Here is a 20,101-nt window from a genome sequence, read left to right as displayed (position 1 = left end):
TGTTGAAGGGCATCTCGGTTCCTTCCATGATTTGACTATTGTGGACAATGCTGCTATGAACATTGGGGTGCATATGGCCCTTCTCTTCACTACGTCTGTATCTTTGGGGTAGATACCCAGTAGTGCAACGGCTGGGTCATAGGGTAGCTCAATTTTTAACTTTTTAAGGGACCTCCACACTGTTTTCCAGAGTGGCTGTACCAACTTGCATTCCCACCAACAATGTAGGAGGGATCCCCTTTCTCCACATCCTCTCCAACAATTGTTGTTTCTTGCCTTGTCAATTTTTGCCATTCTAACTGGCGTAAGGTGGTATCTTAGTGTGGTTTTGATTTGAATTTCCCTGATAGCTAATGATTTTGAACATTTTTTCATGTGTCTGTTAGCCATTTGTATGTCATCATTGGAAAAGTGTCTGTTCATATCTTCTGCCCATTTTTTGATTTATTTGTTTCTCGTGTATTGAGTTTGAGAAGTTCTTTGTAGATCTTGGATACCAGTCTTTTATCTGTAGCATCATAGCAAATATATTCTCCCATTCCGTGGGCTGCCTCTTAGTTTTTTTGACTGTTTCCTTGGCTGTGCAGAAGCTTTTTATCTTGATGAAGTCCCACAAGTTCATTTTATCTTTTGTTTCTCTTGCCTTTGGAGATGTGTCATGAAAAAGGTTGCTTTGGCCGATGTCGTAGAGATTGCTGCCTATGTTCTCCTCTAGGATTTTGATGGATTCCTGTCTCACATCGAGGTCTTTCATCCATTTGGAATTTATCTTTGTGTATGGTGTGAGAGAGTGGTCAAGTTTCATTCTTTTGCATGTAGCTGTCCAATTTTCCCAGCACCATTTATTGAAGAGACTGTCTTTTTTCCACCGGATGTTTTTTCCTGCTTTATCAAAGATTAGTTGCCCAGATTCTGCCATTTCTTGACCGGATTTTTTGGCTTTTGGTGTGGAGTTTGAGAAGTTCTTTATAAATTTTGGATACTAGCCCTTTATCAGATATGTCATTTGCAAATATCTTCTCCCATTCCATAGGTTGCCTTTTAGTTTTGTTGATTGTTTCCTTTGCTGTGCAGAAGGTTTCATCTTGATGAAGTGTCCCAGTAGTTCAGTTTTGTTTTTGTTTTTGTTTTCTTTTGTTTTGCTCTTGTTTCCCTTGCCTCCAGAGACATGTCTAGTAAGAAGTTGCTGTGGCCTAGGTCAAAGAGGTTGCTTCCTGTGTTCTCCTCTAGGATTTTGATGGATTCATGTCTCACATTTAGGTCTTTCATCCATTTTGAATGTATTTTTGTGTCTGGTGTAAGAAAGGGATCCAGTTTCATTCTTCTGCATGTGGCTGTCCAATTTTCCCAACACCATTTGTTGAAAAGACTGAATTTTTTCCATTGGATATTCTTTCCTGCTTTGTCAGAGATTAGTTGACTATAGAGTTGAGGGTTGATTTCTGAGTTCTCTATTCTGTTCCATTGATTTGTGTGTCTGTTTTAGTGCTAGTACCATATGGTCTTAATGATTACAGCTTGGTAATACAGCTTGAAGTCTGGAATTGTGTACCTCTTTGGAAGTTTTAACCCTTTAGGAGTCCTTTACCCATATGAAAATGTGATGACAGCTATGGTTGCCCCACAGAAATGCACATGCATGCCCAAAGACTTAAACATACCATATCAAAAGTTCACACCCCCCTCCTGTGAACCCCAGATTGCAAACTACTAATCTATGGTATGTTCATATGTTATTTGAATATTCAGCCAATATCAAAACCACACATACAATTTTGGTTTAATGTATGGTTTTTAAAATAAACATAGTTTTGTTTTTTCATTCACTTATTTGCTCATTTACTCAAAAGCATTTATCAAGTACTTTTTATATGCCAGATATTATTCTAGACTTGGGAAATGCAAAGATACATGTCACTGTTTCTACCCTCAAGGAATGTTTAAGACATTTAATAATTACAATAGTATGATTATAATTGTTTATGATTTCACTTTGTTTTTAGTCTTTCCTCAATTTATAAGACTCCACTTTTATTTTTCCACTTATTGTTGGCTATGTAAGATAGATTCTTCATTGTAAAACATACCGTCCCTTTGAGTTTATTTATTAAAGCTGAACAATGGATTTACCTATTCTAAAGGATGGAGGTTGTGGATTGGGCAGGTATAGAGTTTTCCGTTTCCCAAGAGCTAAAGAATAATGTCTAGTTGAGTGAGGTGAGACTTCACAAGCGCTTGGCTATCTTTCAGGATTGGAAGGCATCTACGGGGGATGTTTAGTCATTACTTACTTCTTTAAGGCTTTGGAAAGGTGAACTAAGCCTCTCTTCAAAACTATTTCCTGCTGTTTTGCCCACACCAGTAAGAAGTTGGTTTCCACTTGGAAAATGAAGGTGGAGAAAGATCTTTCTTCCCCTGTCACTGAACTTTATTGCTTGCTTGCTTATATTCAGGAATGATTGTAATGAAGCTTGAGGTCTCCATCTGGCTTTCAATTCATATCATAGGACTGACTCTGTCTTTTATGACCTTTCCCTCTAAGAAATTATTAACCTGGTAATTCAGAAAATTACCCTTATGTTTCATTAGTTTATAATTTGAATTGCATTAATGGATCATAAAAATCAATACTGTTTCCTCATTCTTTCTTAAAACTTAGGTTACATGCTTTTATTCATTCAGTTAAATGATTTCTTTGCCAGTCTTGTATAGCATTGTACTGGACTTAGTTGTTGTCCATAGTGATAAAGTGATAGACTCACAAAGAGTTGATCATGAGGGAGATGAGGAAGACCTAAATTTAATCAACTGGCTAGTCACATTTGTATGCTATAACTAAAGAAACAAGCAGAGTGCTTTGGGAGTGAGAATGGGGAGATTAATGCTAACAGGGGAAAGCCTTCTAAGAGAGACTGCATTTGAGCTGAACTTTTGAGGATAAATTGGATGTTGATAGATGAGGAAGAAGAGGCCAACATTATAGCCTTTGGAATTGCAACAACAGTTGTCAGACTTTTATAATGAAAATGTGAACTTTTCAATTTCAAAAGCTAACTGCTGAAGAAGTTGACTTAAATATAATTTTAAGCAATGGAATGTCTGCAGAATATTGATACATAATATTACGCTCTTGTAGCAGGCTTTTTCAGGGATCATTATTAAAGACTTATGATACTTCATGGTGTACACTTTGTTTATATTCTAGACCATAAAAGTATTTTTTTTACTTAATTTATGGTTTCTGTATATGGTAAAACTGATTTTTTAATATATATGTAATCAGTAACCTTATTTATATGATAGAACTATAATATAGTTGGCAATTGGTCTTTGAAAGATGATGTACTCAGAATTATTACAGAAAAAAATGTTTTAAGCGGCTATCAATGGAATGCTTTACTACATTACTTCCCAGGTCAAATGGATTCTAGTAATATTTAGGTTCACAAAAATTACTTTCAAGTTACAAATTGCTTTGATTTCCATCTGCATTTTTAAGTTCTCCTATTTCAGTTTACTAATTTTCCTCCACTTTACACATCATGATTGAGAAAATCAAAATATAGCCTCTTTTTCAGTTTGGTTGTCTTTTTTCCAGCAATTTCTGGAGGCTTCTTATGTATTGATGATATTAATCTTTTTTTTTTTTTTGTCGTGTTAAGATGCTTTTCCCAGCATTTTAGTTTTAGTGCTACATATAGATAGATGGTCTTTGAAATACAAATGTTTAACATACATTTGGAGTCATAATTTTTTTTAGAAAGGCTTACCCATTCATTATAAGATCTGAAAAATATTAGTCCGTATTTTCTTAAAATTCTTTTAAATTTTTAAAAACGGGTATTGCATATATTGCCTGGAATTTTGTTCTGTATGTAGTGTGAAATGATCCTTTTGTTCGCAGCTCACTTGTTTCAAAATCATTTGTTAAATGTGATGTATAAGTCACGTATAATATATATACCTGTATATAAAGATCTATGGAGCAACACTTAACAGACAGCCTGAGATGAATTTTCTTCTCCCAATATGTGTCCCTGTGATAGTTCTCCTTAATTAAGAGGAGGACTATTCAGATGTCCAGTTTTTAATCATTGGAGTATTTGCTACAATCTCCACATGATCTTTTTGGAGATATAATAATACAGTCTTATTGTTAAACTCAGTATTTTAGTTCTTCATTTATCATTTTAGTATTTTTTAAGACTTGCAGGAATATGTTGCATGCATCTGCAGTATTCATACTAACTTGCTTTCTGTCTCTATCCCCTTCTGTGAACTTCATATAGATAGACTCATACAGCATGTGGTCTTTGCTTCTGGCTTCTTTCACTTAACATAACAATTTTGAGGTTCATTCATGTTGTAGCATGTATTTATTTTTATTGCCGAGTATCAGTATGTTTTTATAGTTATTTAAAAAAATATTCTAATTGTTTTGTCTTTCTTATTTTCAGTACAAGCTCTGTGAAGATAGAGATCATTGCTAAGTATACTATAAATCCTTATACCTAGGAGTAACATCTATGGTGGTTGCTCAGTACATGGAGTAAAATGTAAAGCTCCAGACATAATTCCAGAATAACATTTATGAACTCAAAGAATATCAACCTACATACTTGTCTGTCTATTCTGTGGGTTTTTTTTTTTTTTTTTAGATTTATTTATTTATTTATTTTAGAGAGAATGAGCGCAAGTGCACGGAGGGTCAGAGGGAGAAATCTTAAGCAGACTCCCCTCTGAGCATGGAGCTAGACGCGGGGCTCAGTCTCAGGACCCATGAGATCATGACCAGAGCCGAAATCATGTCGGACATTTAACTGAGCCATGCAGACAGCCCTCTAATCTGTGTTTGATCTGTATATATGCATATATATATACACACACACATACATATATATACATATATAACATATATATGTTATATATAAGCATATATATATATATATATATATGCATATATATATGCTTTCTTCTCTTTCCTTCCTTTCATTACCTTTTTCAACATAATTAAAACATGAGGGGAAATTTATGTAATTTCACACCAGCATAATAAAGCGAATGCTACTATAAGTAGTTAAGTTTCCTTATAAAATTAGTAAGATTGTAGTATATAATATTGTCTTGATTCAATGATTTGCTTTCATGTTTTTTACCCGTGTGTTTCAGTAATAAACTTTTATACAAATGGAAACTTGCTGAAATACTGATTGATTTATAAACAGTGCTATAGTAGATAAAAATGAGGTGAAACAACTTTCATGGAGAAATTTTTTTGTGAATTGTATAATTTATACATGCATGCTTCTTTGATTAGATGAATTACCAGCTTTCCCTTATAAAACTCCAAGGCAATTTACACTTAATCATGCTGATGAAATTAGGTGAATTACTCAAGATTGCAGAATATGGGACTTAATTTATCATTTGTTATCTTTTCCAGTTTTATATCAAGTTACATGAATTTAAGAGTTAAAGTGAATACTTTGTCAGTAGTTTACATATGAAGTCTGACTAAAACATTAAAGTCAAGACTTTATCAAGTTTAAATATATATTTTAATATTTTAAAATACAGTTTAAGTAATTTATATTTATTTTTATATTACATTAGCACCTAAATGTACCATTTTGGTAGGTAAGGTGAGAATACTGATTTGTGAAAGCTCTTTCTACTTTTCCTATCTTTCCTGCTGGTGTTAGCTGTCAAGAAAATGGACTATTATCTTTCAGTTTTGTAACTTTATTGTTAAAATATGAACTTGTAAGTTGTTTGTAATTTCACAAGTTATTTTTCCTCTATTTGGGAATGAGTTAAAATGAGGCATGGGGAAAGTAAGTATTTTTATTATTTTATGTAGCCATTTTTAATGTATTATTTATTTGGTAAGACACGTCACTTCCTTGAAGCAGTAAAATAAAACATTTAGCAGTTTGCCTCGTTAGTATTTGTTAAAATGGGTAGCTTGGTTTCTAGTCATGAACCATACTAATTGAAAGAACCTGAAAAGTATTTAATATTTCATTTAGATTGTTATTTGTTTTTGTTATTGAGAGCAAGTTATTGGACAGATTTTTAAAGATTTTATTTATTTGAGAGAGAGAGAGCGCCTGCATCTGTGTGCAGGGGTCCGGGGGGGGGGCGCAGAGGGAGAGGGAGAGTATCCCAAGCATATGACCTGCTGAGGACGGATCCTGACCGGGGCTCAATCTCAGGACCCCAAGATCACGATCTGAGCCAAAATCAGGAGTATGACGCACCCAGGCACCCATGGACAGGTTTTTGTTTTGTTTTGTTTTTTTTAATGCCACTGGTTTTCTTGAATCTGAATTTTTGTTTCCTTCTTTCTTGGTTAGTAAAATCTTATTATATTAAAGGATTTGAACTCATGATGAGTCTCTTTGGCTTAAACTTGCTAAAAGTTGTGGGTGATACTTTCAAAAGAGAAAATTATAAGCCAAGAGAAAAAGAGTAAGGAACAGGGACTTAGCATTGATATGATAGCTCAGATCAGTGGTGCACAAATATGCTCCATTTAAGGAGATGCCATGTTCATCCACATAGAGTCACTTATATGACCACTTGCAAGTGTGGCGATTTCAGGCTTGTCAGTGAAGCCCTGATGCAGCCGGGGAGTGCCCTCTTCTACACATGTAGAGCTGTACAGCACATGGAGCCGTCCCATTTACCCACTCAGAATTCTGAGCGTGCACTTACACACTTGGGACACACACACTGTTGTGATGCTCTTTGGGCATCCCCCGCGGTTGCTTTTGTCTCTCGGCAGTCCATTTCTACCCCAACTCTGAACCTGACACAGATACTTCTGGGGGAATGAGGAGGAGGAAGGGCCTGGAGAAGGAATGTGTGCATTGCAAGTGGCGTATGTGTCCCTCTTTCTGTTGGTTTTTAAGAAAAGGCCGGAGTGTAGATGCAATTGTGTGTGCAGCCAAGACTGCTACTCTCTTGTGTGTGTGTGTGTATATATATATACACATAGTGCATCTTAGGTTTATAGAAGGGTACAATAGAGCCATATGATAACTGCAAGAAAAAGAATATGTCATTCTGTTAAAAATAAGTAAAATTGATCTTTGATATTTTGTAAGACTGCTAAGAGAAAAAAAATGTCAGGAAACAGTACTCCTCACAAACAGAGCTACTGAAAAGGGAAACTCAGAATACAAATTTGGTTCCAGTGGATCCTACCAATGTATTAAGAAAAGAGAATGTAATATTATTTACTCTTTAAAGATACTTACTGAGGTTTTGATTTTAAGTTTTTTTAATGTTCTCTAAAATTATTTCCCCTCCTCATGGAATCAGATTTCTTTTCCTCCCTCCTACCTTCACTCTCTCCTCCCCTCCTTTCCTCCTTTTCCCCTCCTATTCCTTTCCCCCTATCCTTCCACTCCTGCTCTCTTCTGCTCCACCTCTTTCTCTCCCCAACACTTTCCGTTGTCCTTCCTTCTTTCCATCCTTCCTACCTACCTTCCTTCCTTCCTTCTATTTTTGCTCTATATCTGGTAATTGTTGACTGTCTTTACATTTAAAAATGTAGGTATGATTTATTTTAGGTGATAGACACTCATCTTGTTTGCTTTGTGTATAAGTACTTTGTTTTTCCATACTTTTTGGATTACTACAGCTTTGTAGTACATCTTGAAGCCTGAGATTGTGATACCTCCAGCTTTGTCCTTTCTTTTCCTATTTGATCTCCTCCTTCAATGGGAAATCTGAGAGACAAATAGAATTTTCATATGGCATGTTGATTGACAATGTCACTGTAGTGTGGGTGGAAAGAGAGTGCCCATCTGGCTGTAGGCCCCCTATTGTGATAATGCAGAGGGATTTATTCTGGGTGGTAACCCCCACACTGGAAGCCTTAGCACTTCCTGGTTAATCAGTGAAATGTCCTTGGAAAACAGCCTGTGTTCCTGGAAGTGGTTGGTTTAAATACTCTGCCTCCCAATCTGAAATCATTTTTCTGGCAGTAGAGGTCAGGATGGGTGGTTATTGAAACAGTTGTTCTGTGTGTAAACTTTTAATTAACCTTGATTTTGGCTCTACGTTTCACTGCCACCCTTATCCCAGTGACTCCCATCTTTATTGTAGCCACTTTATAGTATCTTCTGGATTGTCTCCCCTGTTCATTTTATCCCTAACCCTTTGTTTTCCTGTCTTCCTGAAACATATTGCTGTCTTCTCCCCTGCTACTCCACTCCCCTCTCCTCTCTTCTTTCACTGTTCTGGGTTTATTCTTTTCTATCTTGATATTGTAATTACTAGGGTAATGGGTAGGACTGGAAGTCAACACATTTTCTCAGTGTGTAACTTCCTGAAATATGCATATCAAAAGGCAACATCTATTACAGTTTTTACTACCACCAGTATTTGAAGTTTTCATTTTCATAGCAACCCAGCAATTAAATTTAAAGTGTATATGTTTCATGTTCTAATATGTAATCTTCTCTATGAAAGTAGCAAATCCTCATTTTTTTCTTTTGACTTTGTTGTTAATATAATTTTCTATGAACTGTTTGTTCCTTTGAATTTTATAGTCAGTGTGAAGTCCTGGGTTTCATAAGCAGTTTTCATAGAATCTTTATGCAGTATATTGACTCTTCATCACATTTGCTTCAAATATATTCTAGTCTTTGTTTCCACCCTAATTTTAATTGTTTATTTTATAAATTATATTTTATTTGAATAGGTTTATCTGCTTCATAATTTCTAAACTTTGAAGTAATACAAAAGTTAACCGCCCCTCCAGGTAATTTATATTAAGAATTTTATTTTTGTTTTACTAAACTTTCTAAAATTAATTTTTGTGGAACACTCTTGCAGTATAATTTGGCAATGCATTTTGAGAGCCAAGAAACTGTCTCTGTGTTTTGATCCTGTTCTCAGAAGGCTTAATTAAAAGGAGGGATAAGAGTTTGTTTGGTGTTTTGAATTCAACCGTATTCTTATTTTGTCAAATGCTTTGAAATACTAAAAGGTACAATATTTTTGTGTTTTCCAGATTATTGCTCAGTTGTAACAATTGTGGACCAGACAAATGTAAAGTTAACCTGCCTGCTCTTTAGTGGAAATTATGAAGCCCTTCCAATAATTTATAAAAATGGAGATATTGTTCGCTTTCATAGGCTGAAGGTATAATTCGTACTGTCCAGAACTCATATCTGTTTGAAGAGAACTCTGTATTTTTCACTAGTACTAGTTAGCCCTAATTGTGTGGTTGCTGTGGTAGAACAAAGCATCAAGCATTTCAAGAGACAAGAAGAAATGTAAATAATACCAGACTTCAAATAATTAATATTAGGAAACCTCTTCATTTGGACAAACTGCCTTCCTTCCACAAGAAATTTATTAGATGGCGTAATTAAGACTAGTTGCATTCTGTCTTCTCACTTCTGAATGTAGATTGATGCTTTAAAGGTTTTCATGTAGAGCTGGGTTAAAAAAAAAAAAAAAAGCCCTAGGCCAACAGGGCTTTTTATTTATATTTTTTTCACTCTTTTATAAAATAATTATACAGTGATCGAGAGTTTATATTATTTTTCCATTTGTTGTGTTAATTCAAGTATGGTGAAAGCATTGAGATATTAAGTATAAAATCAAAGTAAGTTGATCTTCATTTATGAAAAATGTATTAAAACATGAATAGATTTTTTTTTTTTAAGATTTTATTTATTTATTTGACAGAGATAGAGACAGCCAGCGAGAGAGGGAACACAGGCAGGGGAGTGGGAGAAGAAGAAGCAGGCTCATAGCGGAGGAGCCTGATGTGGGGCTCGATCCCATAACGCTGGGATCACGCCCTGAGCCGAAGGCAGATGCTTAACCGCTGTGCCACCCAGGCGCCCCCATGAATAGATATTTTGGTACTTTTAAAATTATGCTATCAGTCAAACAATTAAATGTAAGGAAACCTTTAATATGAAGGTAAAGCTATTAAATAGTATGTAATTTTTTTAAAAAAATTAAGTAATATTTTCAGTCCCTTAGGTTTTAAACATTTCAGTCCTTCATCTTTTCCTCTTGTTATATGGGTTTCCATGAAGCTCTTTCATTATCTTGGTTGTCTTTTTTCTTATAATGCTTCAGTTTATCTGTGTCCCTCATGGTCAGTGTGATGCTCATAAATGAACAGAATATTCTGGGTGTGTTCTGTTCTTAGTTTTGGTGAGAATTACCTTACTTGATCTCTTATGCCTTACCCTGAGAATAGAAGAGTAGTAGAGAATATTTGTGTAAAGTTAAAAAGGAAATAGAGATATTATCATCATAGCGAATTTATCCCAACTTCAAAAGATAACTTATTTCTCACACACTGTTGTTTCAGTGTACTGTTCCCTCCTGATGTTTTTAGTTGTTATTCTTGCTGTTGTTTAACTGAAGTAGGATATGCATCTCTCAGTTCTATTTGTTTTAAAGAGAATAGACTATACGTTTTGTTTTTTAATGTATGGCTTGTGCTTGTGTGATTCAGCCACATTACTGCATATAATTTCACTTTGTTCATTTTCATTGGTAAGTGTGTGAATGCATCAGAATTTATATATTCTGTGGGACATTCAGTTTGAGGGTGTTATGCTGCTATAAACAGTCTAACACATATCTTTTAGTGAATATATATAAATATTTTTATTAATGAAAAATTTACTGGATAGGCTAAATAGATTAGCTATATTATGTTTATTTGAACATAGATCAATAGAAGTTATCTAATCTGAAGAACAAGGATAAATGAAAGATTGACAAGAGCTTTGGGGACCTGTGGAATGATATCAAAGTGTGAAACATGTCATTTGAGATGCACAAGAAAACCGTGTATATGAGAGACAAAAATACTTATAGAAATGAATAGAAATGACCAGAATTTTTCCAAATTTGATGGAAAACATTGACTTACAGATTTTAGAAACTCAGTGCACTCCATGCAGGGCACCACAAAGAAAAGCACACCTGAAGAAATCACTGTGAAACCATTGAAAAAGATTTGAAAAAAGAACTTGAAATGAGCTGGCAGAGAAATAACACATTCCACATAGGAAACCGTAATACCAGCCATCTTTGATTTCTTATCAGAAATAATGGCACTTGAGGAACAAAGCAATGATAAATTTAAAGTGGTGATAGAAAATTGATCACCTGGAATTTTGCATCCAGAGAAAATATTTTTCAAAAATGAAAGCATCCACTGCCATCGTATCTTTGCTACAAGTAAATGCTAAAGGATGGTGTTCAGGACAAAAACGAATGCTACCAACCAGAAACTTGATGGTTAAGAAATGACCAAAAACAAACAAACAAAAAGGAAATAGTGAATAAATGGTGAAAGATGCTGTTTTGTATTTCTTCCCATAATTTCAGTAAAGGATAAATGACTATTTATAAGAAAAATAGTAACATTTAGGAAGATGGAATTAATAAAATATGTAGAAGAATATGAATGATAGCACAAAGGATTGTTAGAATGATTAAGTGGAATTAACCACCAAAAGGTTAGTACGTACCTTCAGAGGTTATTACACTTACAGTAGAAAGTGTAAAATGAGATATGGGCAAGTGGGGAATATGATACGGAAAGTAGGGATTATGTAGTAGAACTCTATTAGTTCCAGATAGACTTTGAGATAAGGATTCTTTCAGAGCTCAGAGGAGGTAAACAATACTAATAAGTTCAAAATAAGACAGGAAAGGAACAGTAGAAAAACAGTTTTTAAAAAGCAAACGGGATACAAAAGGAAAACAAATAAGATAGTAGACTTAAATATAACCATATCAATAATTTTATGTAAATGGACTAAACACTTCTTTTGTAAGGAAAAACAGACTAAAAAAGCAAGAACAAATAATCACTTCCTACAAGAAATGAAGACACACACACATTGTAAGTAAAACTGTAGAAAAGATACACCAACCAAACAATAAGCATAAGGAAAATGAAAACACTGTATCAATATCAGATGGAGTATTACAGGAGATTAAAGGGGGGGGCATTTCATAAGGACAAAAAGATTGCTTAATGAAGATGTAACCATGGTAAATGCATGTGCATCTGTTAGCCGAGGTTCCGAATTTGAAAGCCAGAGTCTTTGTGGCTTATCTTGGCTTTCAGTCAGACTGATGAAATCAGCCTCACTGCATTTTACTCACTTTGAAGTGTTATACTTTAAGTGTTCTAGTTTTGCTTGTAATGGTCACAAGTAATTGTCACTTAGTATATTTTTCCTTTTGTAAATTATACGTTAGTAAGAGAAGTAATAAATGTAAAAGTGCAAGCCTGATAGGATCAGGGAGTCGACCACTAGACCTTTGAAAAGTAGAAATAAGCATTACATAGTGTTATACAGTTTACATGGTGCTTGTGGATCTTGATATACAGCCCAGTGGATTTTATAATTTCGTATGCTAATTAAGTAAAAATATATTAAATAATTATATCCTCTATTAACTATGCTGGCAAGACTTTATAATCTCTCAAATTTCTTGATTTTTGGGGTTCTGCATCAATAAGCTGTTTTGTTTTCTGTTTTGCCCAACTTTCTTAGATCCAAGTTTATAAAAAGGAGACTCAGGGTATCACCAGCTCTGGCTTTGCAGCTTTGACATTTGAGGGAACTTTGGGAGCTCCTATCATACCTCGTACTTCAAGCAAGTATTTTAACTTCACCGCCGAGGACCACAAAATGGTAGAAGCTTTACGTGTTTGGGCATCTACTCATATTTCACCTTCTTCGACGTTAGTAAAATTGTGTGATGTTCAACCACTGCAGTATTTTGACCTGACTTGTCAGCTCTTGGGCAAAGCAGAAGTGGATGGAGCATCATTTCTTCTAAAGGTAAGTATTTTAAATACCTGAAATTATAAATTAGCACCACCTACATACCTAAAAAGAGCTTATATTTCATTCTGGTAGGATAATACGCATACTGTGTATTATATTAAGAACTTTAAATCTAACTTACCATTTTTGACGAGCCTAGATATTCATGCAACTCTACTCTTGAACTTCTTTATACTTCCAGAGAAAAATAGTATTTTCAATAGTTTAAATGTAGTTTATGCTTTATTTATTTCTTATTTTAGTATTAATATAAAGTTGTTTTCTACTGTTATATTTTAGGTACAGTTGTACATATGCATATTTCTGCTTCCCTGTCAAGGTGGCCTTCCCTCTCACTTACTCTCTTGACTCCTTCATGTTGGGTTCTCTTCCTATGTCATTTCACTGCCTGTTTCATTGAGTAGATCACAGAAGGTTTCAAAGTGTTTATTTTTGTTCTTGTTCTGTTTTGTTTTTAAATCAGCATGATTTTTAAAAAGTAACATAAGACCCATATAATCTTTGTTTATACCTACCCCAATTTACTCATGAATAGCTTCTGAAAAAGACAGTTGTCTATATTAATCCTCATCTACCCATCCTATGAGTATACATTTAAACAAACACTGCTTCAGCTCTGCTCCTGTGGTTTTTTCTTTAGCTTCTGACTCTTTGAAACAATAGGACAAGAAACAGAGTACAGAGGCACAAGTGTTGGGTTTAGCTTTATTACCATTTATACCTTGCCCTTATTAAGGAACGGGGAAGATAGAAATCCCTGAATAAAAGATGAAGTTTTTAAAATTGAAAGCACGTTTATATACACATGAAATACTCTGAAAAAAGTAATTGCATGCTATAAAAAAAGTTAAGTCAAGTATGACAGCTAAAGTTAAAGCAAAGTAAAATCTTCCAAAGTTAGAAGGAATCCTAGGTCAGCCGGTCATAAGGTCATACTTTTTTGCCCAAAGTGACATCCTTAACAGATGAGCATTTGTTAATCACTGAATGCTTCCAATGACAAGTAATCTACTGTGCAGATATACCCCATCTTTTGACTGCTGTGTTAGAAAATTCTTAAATCCTGAGAAAAAATCTGCCACCTTTTAGCTGACATGGCTGGATCTACATTCACTCTAAAGCAACAAAATATACGCTTGTATCCAATTTTTATAGATAGCCTTTTCATATAAGTGAAAACAGCTTTCATTTAGATGTTATTTTAAAATACTACATTCAGAAGTGAATTTATTTTTGTAAATTTTCTAAATTTGTAAGTTTGGAAAAATGCATTTAAAAGAATATTCTTATATTTCTTGTAACAAAAATTGGAAACACTCATTACTAACAATAGAGAATTGTGAAGTATTCATGTATTATGGAATACTCTTACAATAAAATGACTACGGTAGACATAGTTATTAAGATAGATACTCATAATATTCTTTTTGGCAATTAATGCAGTTTTATTTATATACTAAAATGTATTATATCCATAGTAAAATTACATTAAAAAGAATGTGTAGCAATAATTTACTTATGTTATCTCTGGGAAGTCAAATTTTGAGTGATTTTTTTTTTTTCTGAGATTGATTTTCCTATCACATACCAGAAATAACTTTATGTTTTAAACACAGAAGGAACCAGACATTACTCCAGGTGAGGTCTGAAAAGCATGGAATGTAGCATAATTATTTCCTTTCTCAGCCTGGATTTGATACCAGTTTTGTTTCCTATATTAGTAACTATGATACTAATTTATTTTAATTATTCTTTATGCGAATGACATATTAAAACAATAATATACTGTAATCCACAGTTTATTTTTAGAAATCAGAAATGGTTTAATTTTAAAGAAAATTATAATCCTCTTTGTGAATATTAAATATATCTGTGAAAATGTTTAGCAAAATAGAATTAGAAGTATTCCTCCTTAACTTGATAAACAATTTCTCCTGTAAATTAATCAAACAAAATATTTAGTGGTAAAATTCTGAAGTCAATGATGCCAGGAACAAGACAAAAATACCCACTATTTTCTCTGTTAATGTTGTTTGGAAATCTCAAGAATTCACTAAGATAAGAAAAAAATGAGAGACATAACACTTTTAAAAGAAAGGAAAAAAGATCAGTACTCACAAGATATAAAAACCCAAACAATGAAGTGAAAAGTTATGTGGATTAATAAAATTATTTAGTGAGATCACTGGTTTAAACATTAGTGAAATATAGCTTTGCTACATACTATAATAAATAGAACATATAATTGAACAAAAGTTCTCCCAATGTCACAATGACTGTAAAACAAGACAATTCAGGCAAGAAATCCCTGAACTTCTGTGAAGAAACCTAGAAAGCAGGAGCATAAAAGAAAAGTAGGACTAATTACTAAAAGGTTTGATTCTTTTTAAAAGTGTTTTAAAATAAAATGCCATTTTAATTAAAACCATATTTTCTAAATTGACTATAATTCTGAAATTTATTAGAACATTAAATGGTCAAGAATAAGACAAGAAAACTTGACAAAGAAAACTCAGTGAGACCTCCATATCAGATATCAAATCATATTATAAAATTACAGAAATTAAGATTATAGTAAGACTGATCAATGGAAAAGACTGGGAACCTCAAAAACAGTCTTATACTGTACATATAATATATGCATGATAAAAATAACATTGTCATTTCAAATTGATGAAGACAGATTGTTAAATGATGATTGTTATCTATTTGGAAAAAGGAATCAGATCTATATATAATATACAAATTCCTAACAGATTAAATATTGAAACAAAATTGCAAAAGTTCCAGAATTTATTAAAAAAAAAAAAAAGACTGAGTCATAAGTGATTAAAACTGAAGCATAAAAGCAATGTAGCAGCACTCTACTCTCTCAGCTCCTCCCCAAAAAAACTGGTAGAGTTGTCTGTAAAGCTATTTTAGTCATAAAAACAGTATACACAAAATGAAGGAACAGATTCCAAGTGGAGAAAAATGTTTGTGACATATAATGTAACTCTTCTCAAAGTGTCCTGTTTCTTTGAATAATGTAGGGAACAGTGAGTGACCCAAACTCAATGATTTTTTATTTGAAACTTGGCATAGTCACCACCATTATTGAATACTTCCTCTGTAAGCTGACCCTGGCAGACAGTCTCTCTGTAGAACTGCAGCATTTTCTGTTCAGTGAGCCTATTTCTCTTTTCCAGCCAAATTTCTTACATACAGAGGCGTTCTTACCTCATGCCAGATGTCTTTTGTCATGCCCTTTTATAACAAAACATAGCTATCTCTTAAAAGCCTAGCACAGCATAGGCTAGCTCACATGTTGAGGGTGGGGTACACTTGTCCTGTGCCTCTGTTCCCATCCTTATCTCAGCGTAGCCTAGTAGCAATCCACTATATCTTTTCCTTTTCCAGCACCCATGACTTTTTCATTCATTTGTATTCATAACCTCTAACGTAAACAGAATGTCCCTGTCTGTACTTGTAAAGGCCTTCTCCACATTAGAACAAAGTGAAAAAATGAGCAAAGCTTAGAATACATTCCTAAAAGTTAGGGATTTATACTTAAGAAAATTAGCAGATATAGTCTTAAGGGTTTATGTATAAGATGGTAAGGAAATAAAGTAAATTCAACAATATGTTAGTACTTTTTTCTGGGTAGTGTGAATTTTTTTCTTCTTTACATTTTCCATATGTCCTATATTTATGCAGTCCTTTTACAGTCAGAATATACACCATATTTAAAGTTCAGCAGATATTTGGGGGGAATACATTTAATTACTTTTAAGTTATATTACCAACAAATAAAAGTCTTTTAAAAGTCTCCACAGTTACACAAAAAAGATCATTAAACTTTGCTCTACCCTATTATGGCAGGTATGGGATGGCACCAGGACCCCGTTCCCATCTTGGAGAGTCTTAATACAAGATCTTGTACTTGAAGGAGATTTAAGTCATATCCATCGGCTGCAGAATCTGACAATAGACATTTTAGTCTATGATAATCATGTTCAAGTGGCAAAATCTCTGAAGGTGATGTTGAGGAGCAAATGTTTGCTCTTTTTTTTGTTTTTGTAAATGTGGGGTAAATCACGTTTATAGATGATATTTGAGGTCTAGAAATTAACTCCAAATTTATTTTTTCTTTAATTTTTAATTTGTAAAATATATTGAAAATAAATTATTAGAAAACACTAAATTATTAGAAGATGCATTAAGTTATAGTGGTTTGAGCAACTTTTTAAATAAAATTAAAGAACATTTCCTGAATATTTTAATGCTATACACAATTTTACTATGAAAATAGGAAACATTTTATTGTATGAAATTGTATAAAATATTTGTAAGCTTAAATGTTAAGCTTTATTAATTGATTTTTAGCCACAACTTTGTACTCATTAGTTTAAGAAATTGTTAATCCACTTCTAATATATATCATAAATTGTGTGTTTGTATTGTGCAGTTTATTAGAATTTGCTCACTGTTTTTGAGTTATATTTTAGGTAAAAATAAGCTGTCCAGATATGGCACTTCTTGATTATTAATATTGGGAATATTTTATTTATTTTATTTTTTAAATTCTTTTATTTGCACATATCTTTTTTAGCAACAAGTGGCATCATTAATAGTAACAATAATAATAGTAACGTTTGTTAAGTATATCATATGTATTTAGCACTATCCTGTGCAGTTGGTATGGTCGCCATTCCTGTTTTACAAGTGAGAAAACTGAGCAGTCACAGGTTAAGCCCAAGATTTCATGGCTACTTGGGTGACGGCAGTATTTGAATTTAGTGTTTGTTTCCAGAGCCAGTCCTTTTAAGCAGTGTAAAGAAATTATTTTCTTTATTGCAAATAGCTTCCATCCTACCTTTAGGGACTTATACCGCCTACTTATAGAAAGTTATATGGCCTACTTATAGGAAGAAAATAGTAGAAGTGAATTGCAGTTGTTTTAGATACAAATTTTATGCCCAGTTTCCCTTTGTAAATAAATGTTCTTGGAGAAGGAAATAGTTCCTCATACCCACAAATAAGCCCACCCAACTCAAATCGATAAATTAGGTTAAAGTCAGGGTCCAGGAAGGTGCTAACTGAACTTTCTTGTCCTGTATGTGTGTGTGTACGTGCTTTCATACCTAACATATCAAGAGAAAATTGACCATTGAAGATGCATTTTTGGTGCTTTTCCCTGATTTTCTCTAGATTGATTACTTTATTTCAAAAATAAATGTAATGATAAAGCAAATTCAAAGTCTTTTTAAAATACAGATAGAGTTTTGGGGCATCTGGGTGGCTCAGTGGGTTAAGCATCTGCCTTTGGTTCAGGTCATGATCCTGGGGTCGGGATCAAGCCCTGCATCCTGTTCCCTCCTCAGTGGGGTGCCTGCTTCTCCCTCTCCCTCTGCCCCTCCCCCCTTGCTTGTGCACTCTCTCTGTCTCAAGTAAAATAAAATCTTAAGAAAAAATACAGATTGAGTTCTTAGGAATGAAAAAGGTTTACATTTTATTTTAGATTCTTCTTTCACAATTTAATTTCCTTCTCTTTCTTTTATGCTGCTTTTACAGGTCTTTCTGTTCGCTTATCCCGATTCCCTTGTCCGCATCCTGAACAATACCTAGCACAGTGCTTTCCTTATAGTAAGGATGAAGTAAATAATATCTACTAGTGAATGAGTGAACCAATGAGGGCTGTGAATTTCTTTCAGATTTTTTTTCAGCTCCCTTTTTGTCTGCTTTATCTCACCCACTAGAGGGTGCTCTGAGCACACATTACTGAGAAAATATAGGGCACTTAATCTTTTTCTGAAGATAACCATAACATTGATTATTTATGTGCAATATAATAGAAAAATGAAAAGGATTTTCTCTGTATAAGTAATGTAACTGTAGGCTTTTATTTAATGTATATTGACATCCCATTTTATTTGTTCTAAGACAACCTTTATACCGTTTAATACTAAGAAATCCCCAGATGACATTGATACAAATGAATTCTTATCAGCACTTGAAGACAACTGTTTGAAATTGCGTTTTTTTACTGAAATATGTGGACCAGAGTTTTGTTGTACAGAAACAGGAAAGAATATTTTTTAAATACAGAGAATATTTAAGGGAATCTTAAACTATAATATAGTTGGCTTTTATATACATTTTACAACTGAAATCGTTCTTAACATTTTTCCTCAATTTTGCTTTTTTAAGTGTTACACAAGCACAAATCCACATATTCATGGGCACACACATACACAAACAGACATTTCAGACTTTTTGTCTAGAAATTAAAGCATTGTATTTCCAATCATCAGTCTTATCTTGACACAATTTAAAAATAATTATAAAAAATATATAGTCATAATTATGTTTTGGCCTTCAGTAACCCAAGAGCTGTAGTTCGACTGGTTATTTTCAGACATATACATGTAATTAAAAACATTAAACTTAAAGGGAATTTCTTGATAGTTTGTAAAGAAGATTAAAATTAAAGGGATAGTAATTTCTTAATAGCTGTATTTGCTTTGCTTTATTTTTGATGTTTACTGAAACGGATTTTTATCACAATTTTGGAAGTATATTTTTATAATTTTTGGTTATGACTCCCTCCCTTGCATGTTTAGAATCTTATCCCATTATTGACAAGACTAAGCAATATGTGTCTATTATAGTAGAACATCTGGCATATTTCATAGTTTATTTAGCAAGCTTAAAAAAAGAATACAATGCTGCCTCCAGAAGGAATTTCTGGAAATAACAGTTTGCCACCTTGATAGACTATTTATATAAATAAATTCTTTCTTGGTCTTTATTGTTTTATTATGAAAGTCAACAGTAGAAAAGTTAGTGTAATAAATACCCATGTGCCTGGCATCTTAACATTCTTAAATGTTTTGCCACACGTTTCAGGTACTTTTAATTTTTAGGACATAAATCTCTACATACTGAATCTTTGCCTCTGCCCATTCTCATTTTTTGCTTCCTAGTATCTTCTTTCTATTTATCCTAGTATGTAGGTATGTACACCCATGTTTGTTATGCTTTTATTTTATGTACTTATCTCTGAAAAATGCATATGATGTGTTATTCTGTAATTTGCTTTCTTTGAAATTATATTTTTAGGATATATCCATGTTCATATGTGTGTCTGCATTAATACACAGGGTCTTAATTATTATAGCTTTATTTTTATTTTTTATAGCTTTATTTTTAAATAATATTCTGTAGATCAAACCTCCCTCCTCCTCCTCCAGTGTAGTCTTCAA

General features: G+C 33.3%; 1 protein-coding gene across 10 annotated transcripts in view; it reads left to right on the top strand.

Moving 5' to 3' along the window:
* Window positions 1–20,101, top strand: part of POT1 (protection of telomeres 1) — a 79,135-nt gene that overhangs the window by 36,104 nt on the left and 22,930 nt on the right. For all 10 annotated transcript variants that reach the window (XM_026510368.4, XM_026510344.4, XM_044388015.3 and 7 more), the window contains 3 exons: window positions 9,026–9,156; window positions 12,561–12,851; window positions 16,719–16,874. In XM_026510368.4, coding sequence (XP_026366153.3) covers window positions 9,026–9,156; window positions 12,561–12,851; window positions 16,719–16,874 — 578 coding nt within the window. The remainder of the gene's footprint in view (window positions 1–9,025; window positions 9,157–12,560; window positions 12,852–16,718; window positions 16,875–20,101) is intronic.

This window comes from Ursus arctos, unplaced genomic scaffold (assembly GCF_023065955.2).
Source record: "Ursus arctos isolate Adak ecotype North America unplaced genomic scaffold, UrsArc2.0 scaffold_3, whole genome shotgun sequence".
NCBI lineage: Eukaryota > Metazoa > Chordata > Mammalia > Carnivora > Ursidae > Ursus > Ursus arctos.
This window is presented reverse-complemented; position numbering and strand designations above follow the sequence as displayed.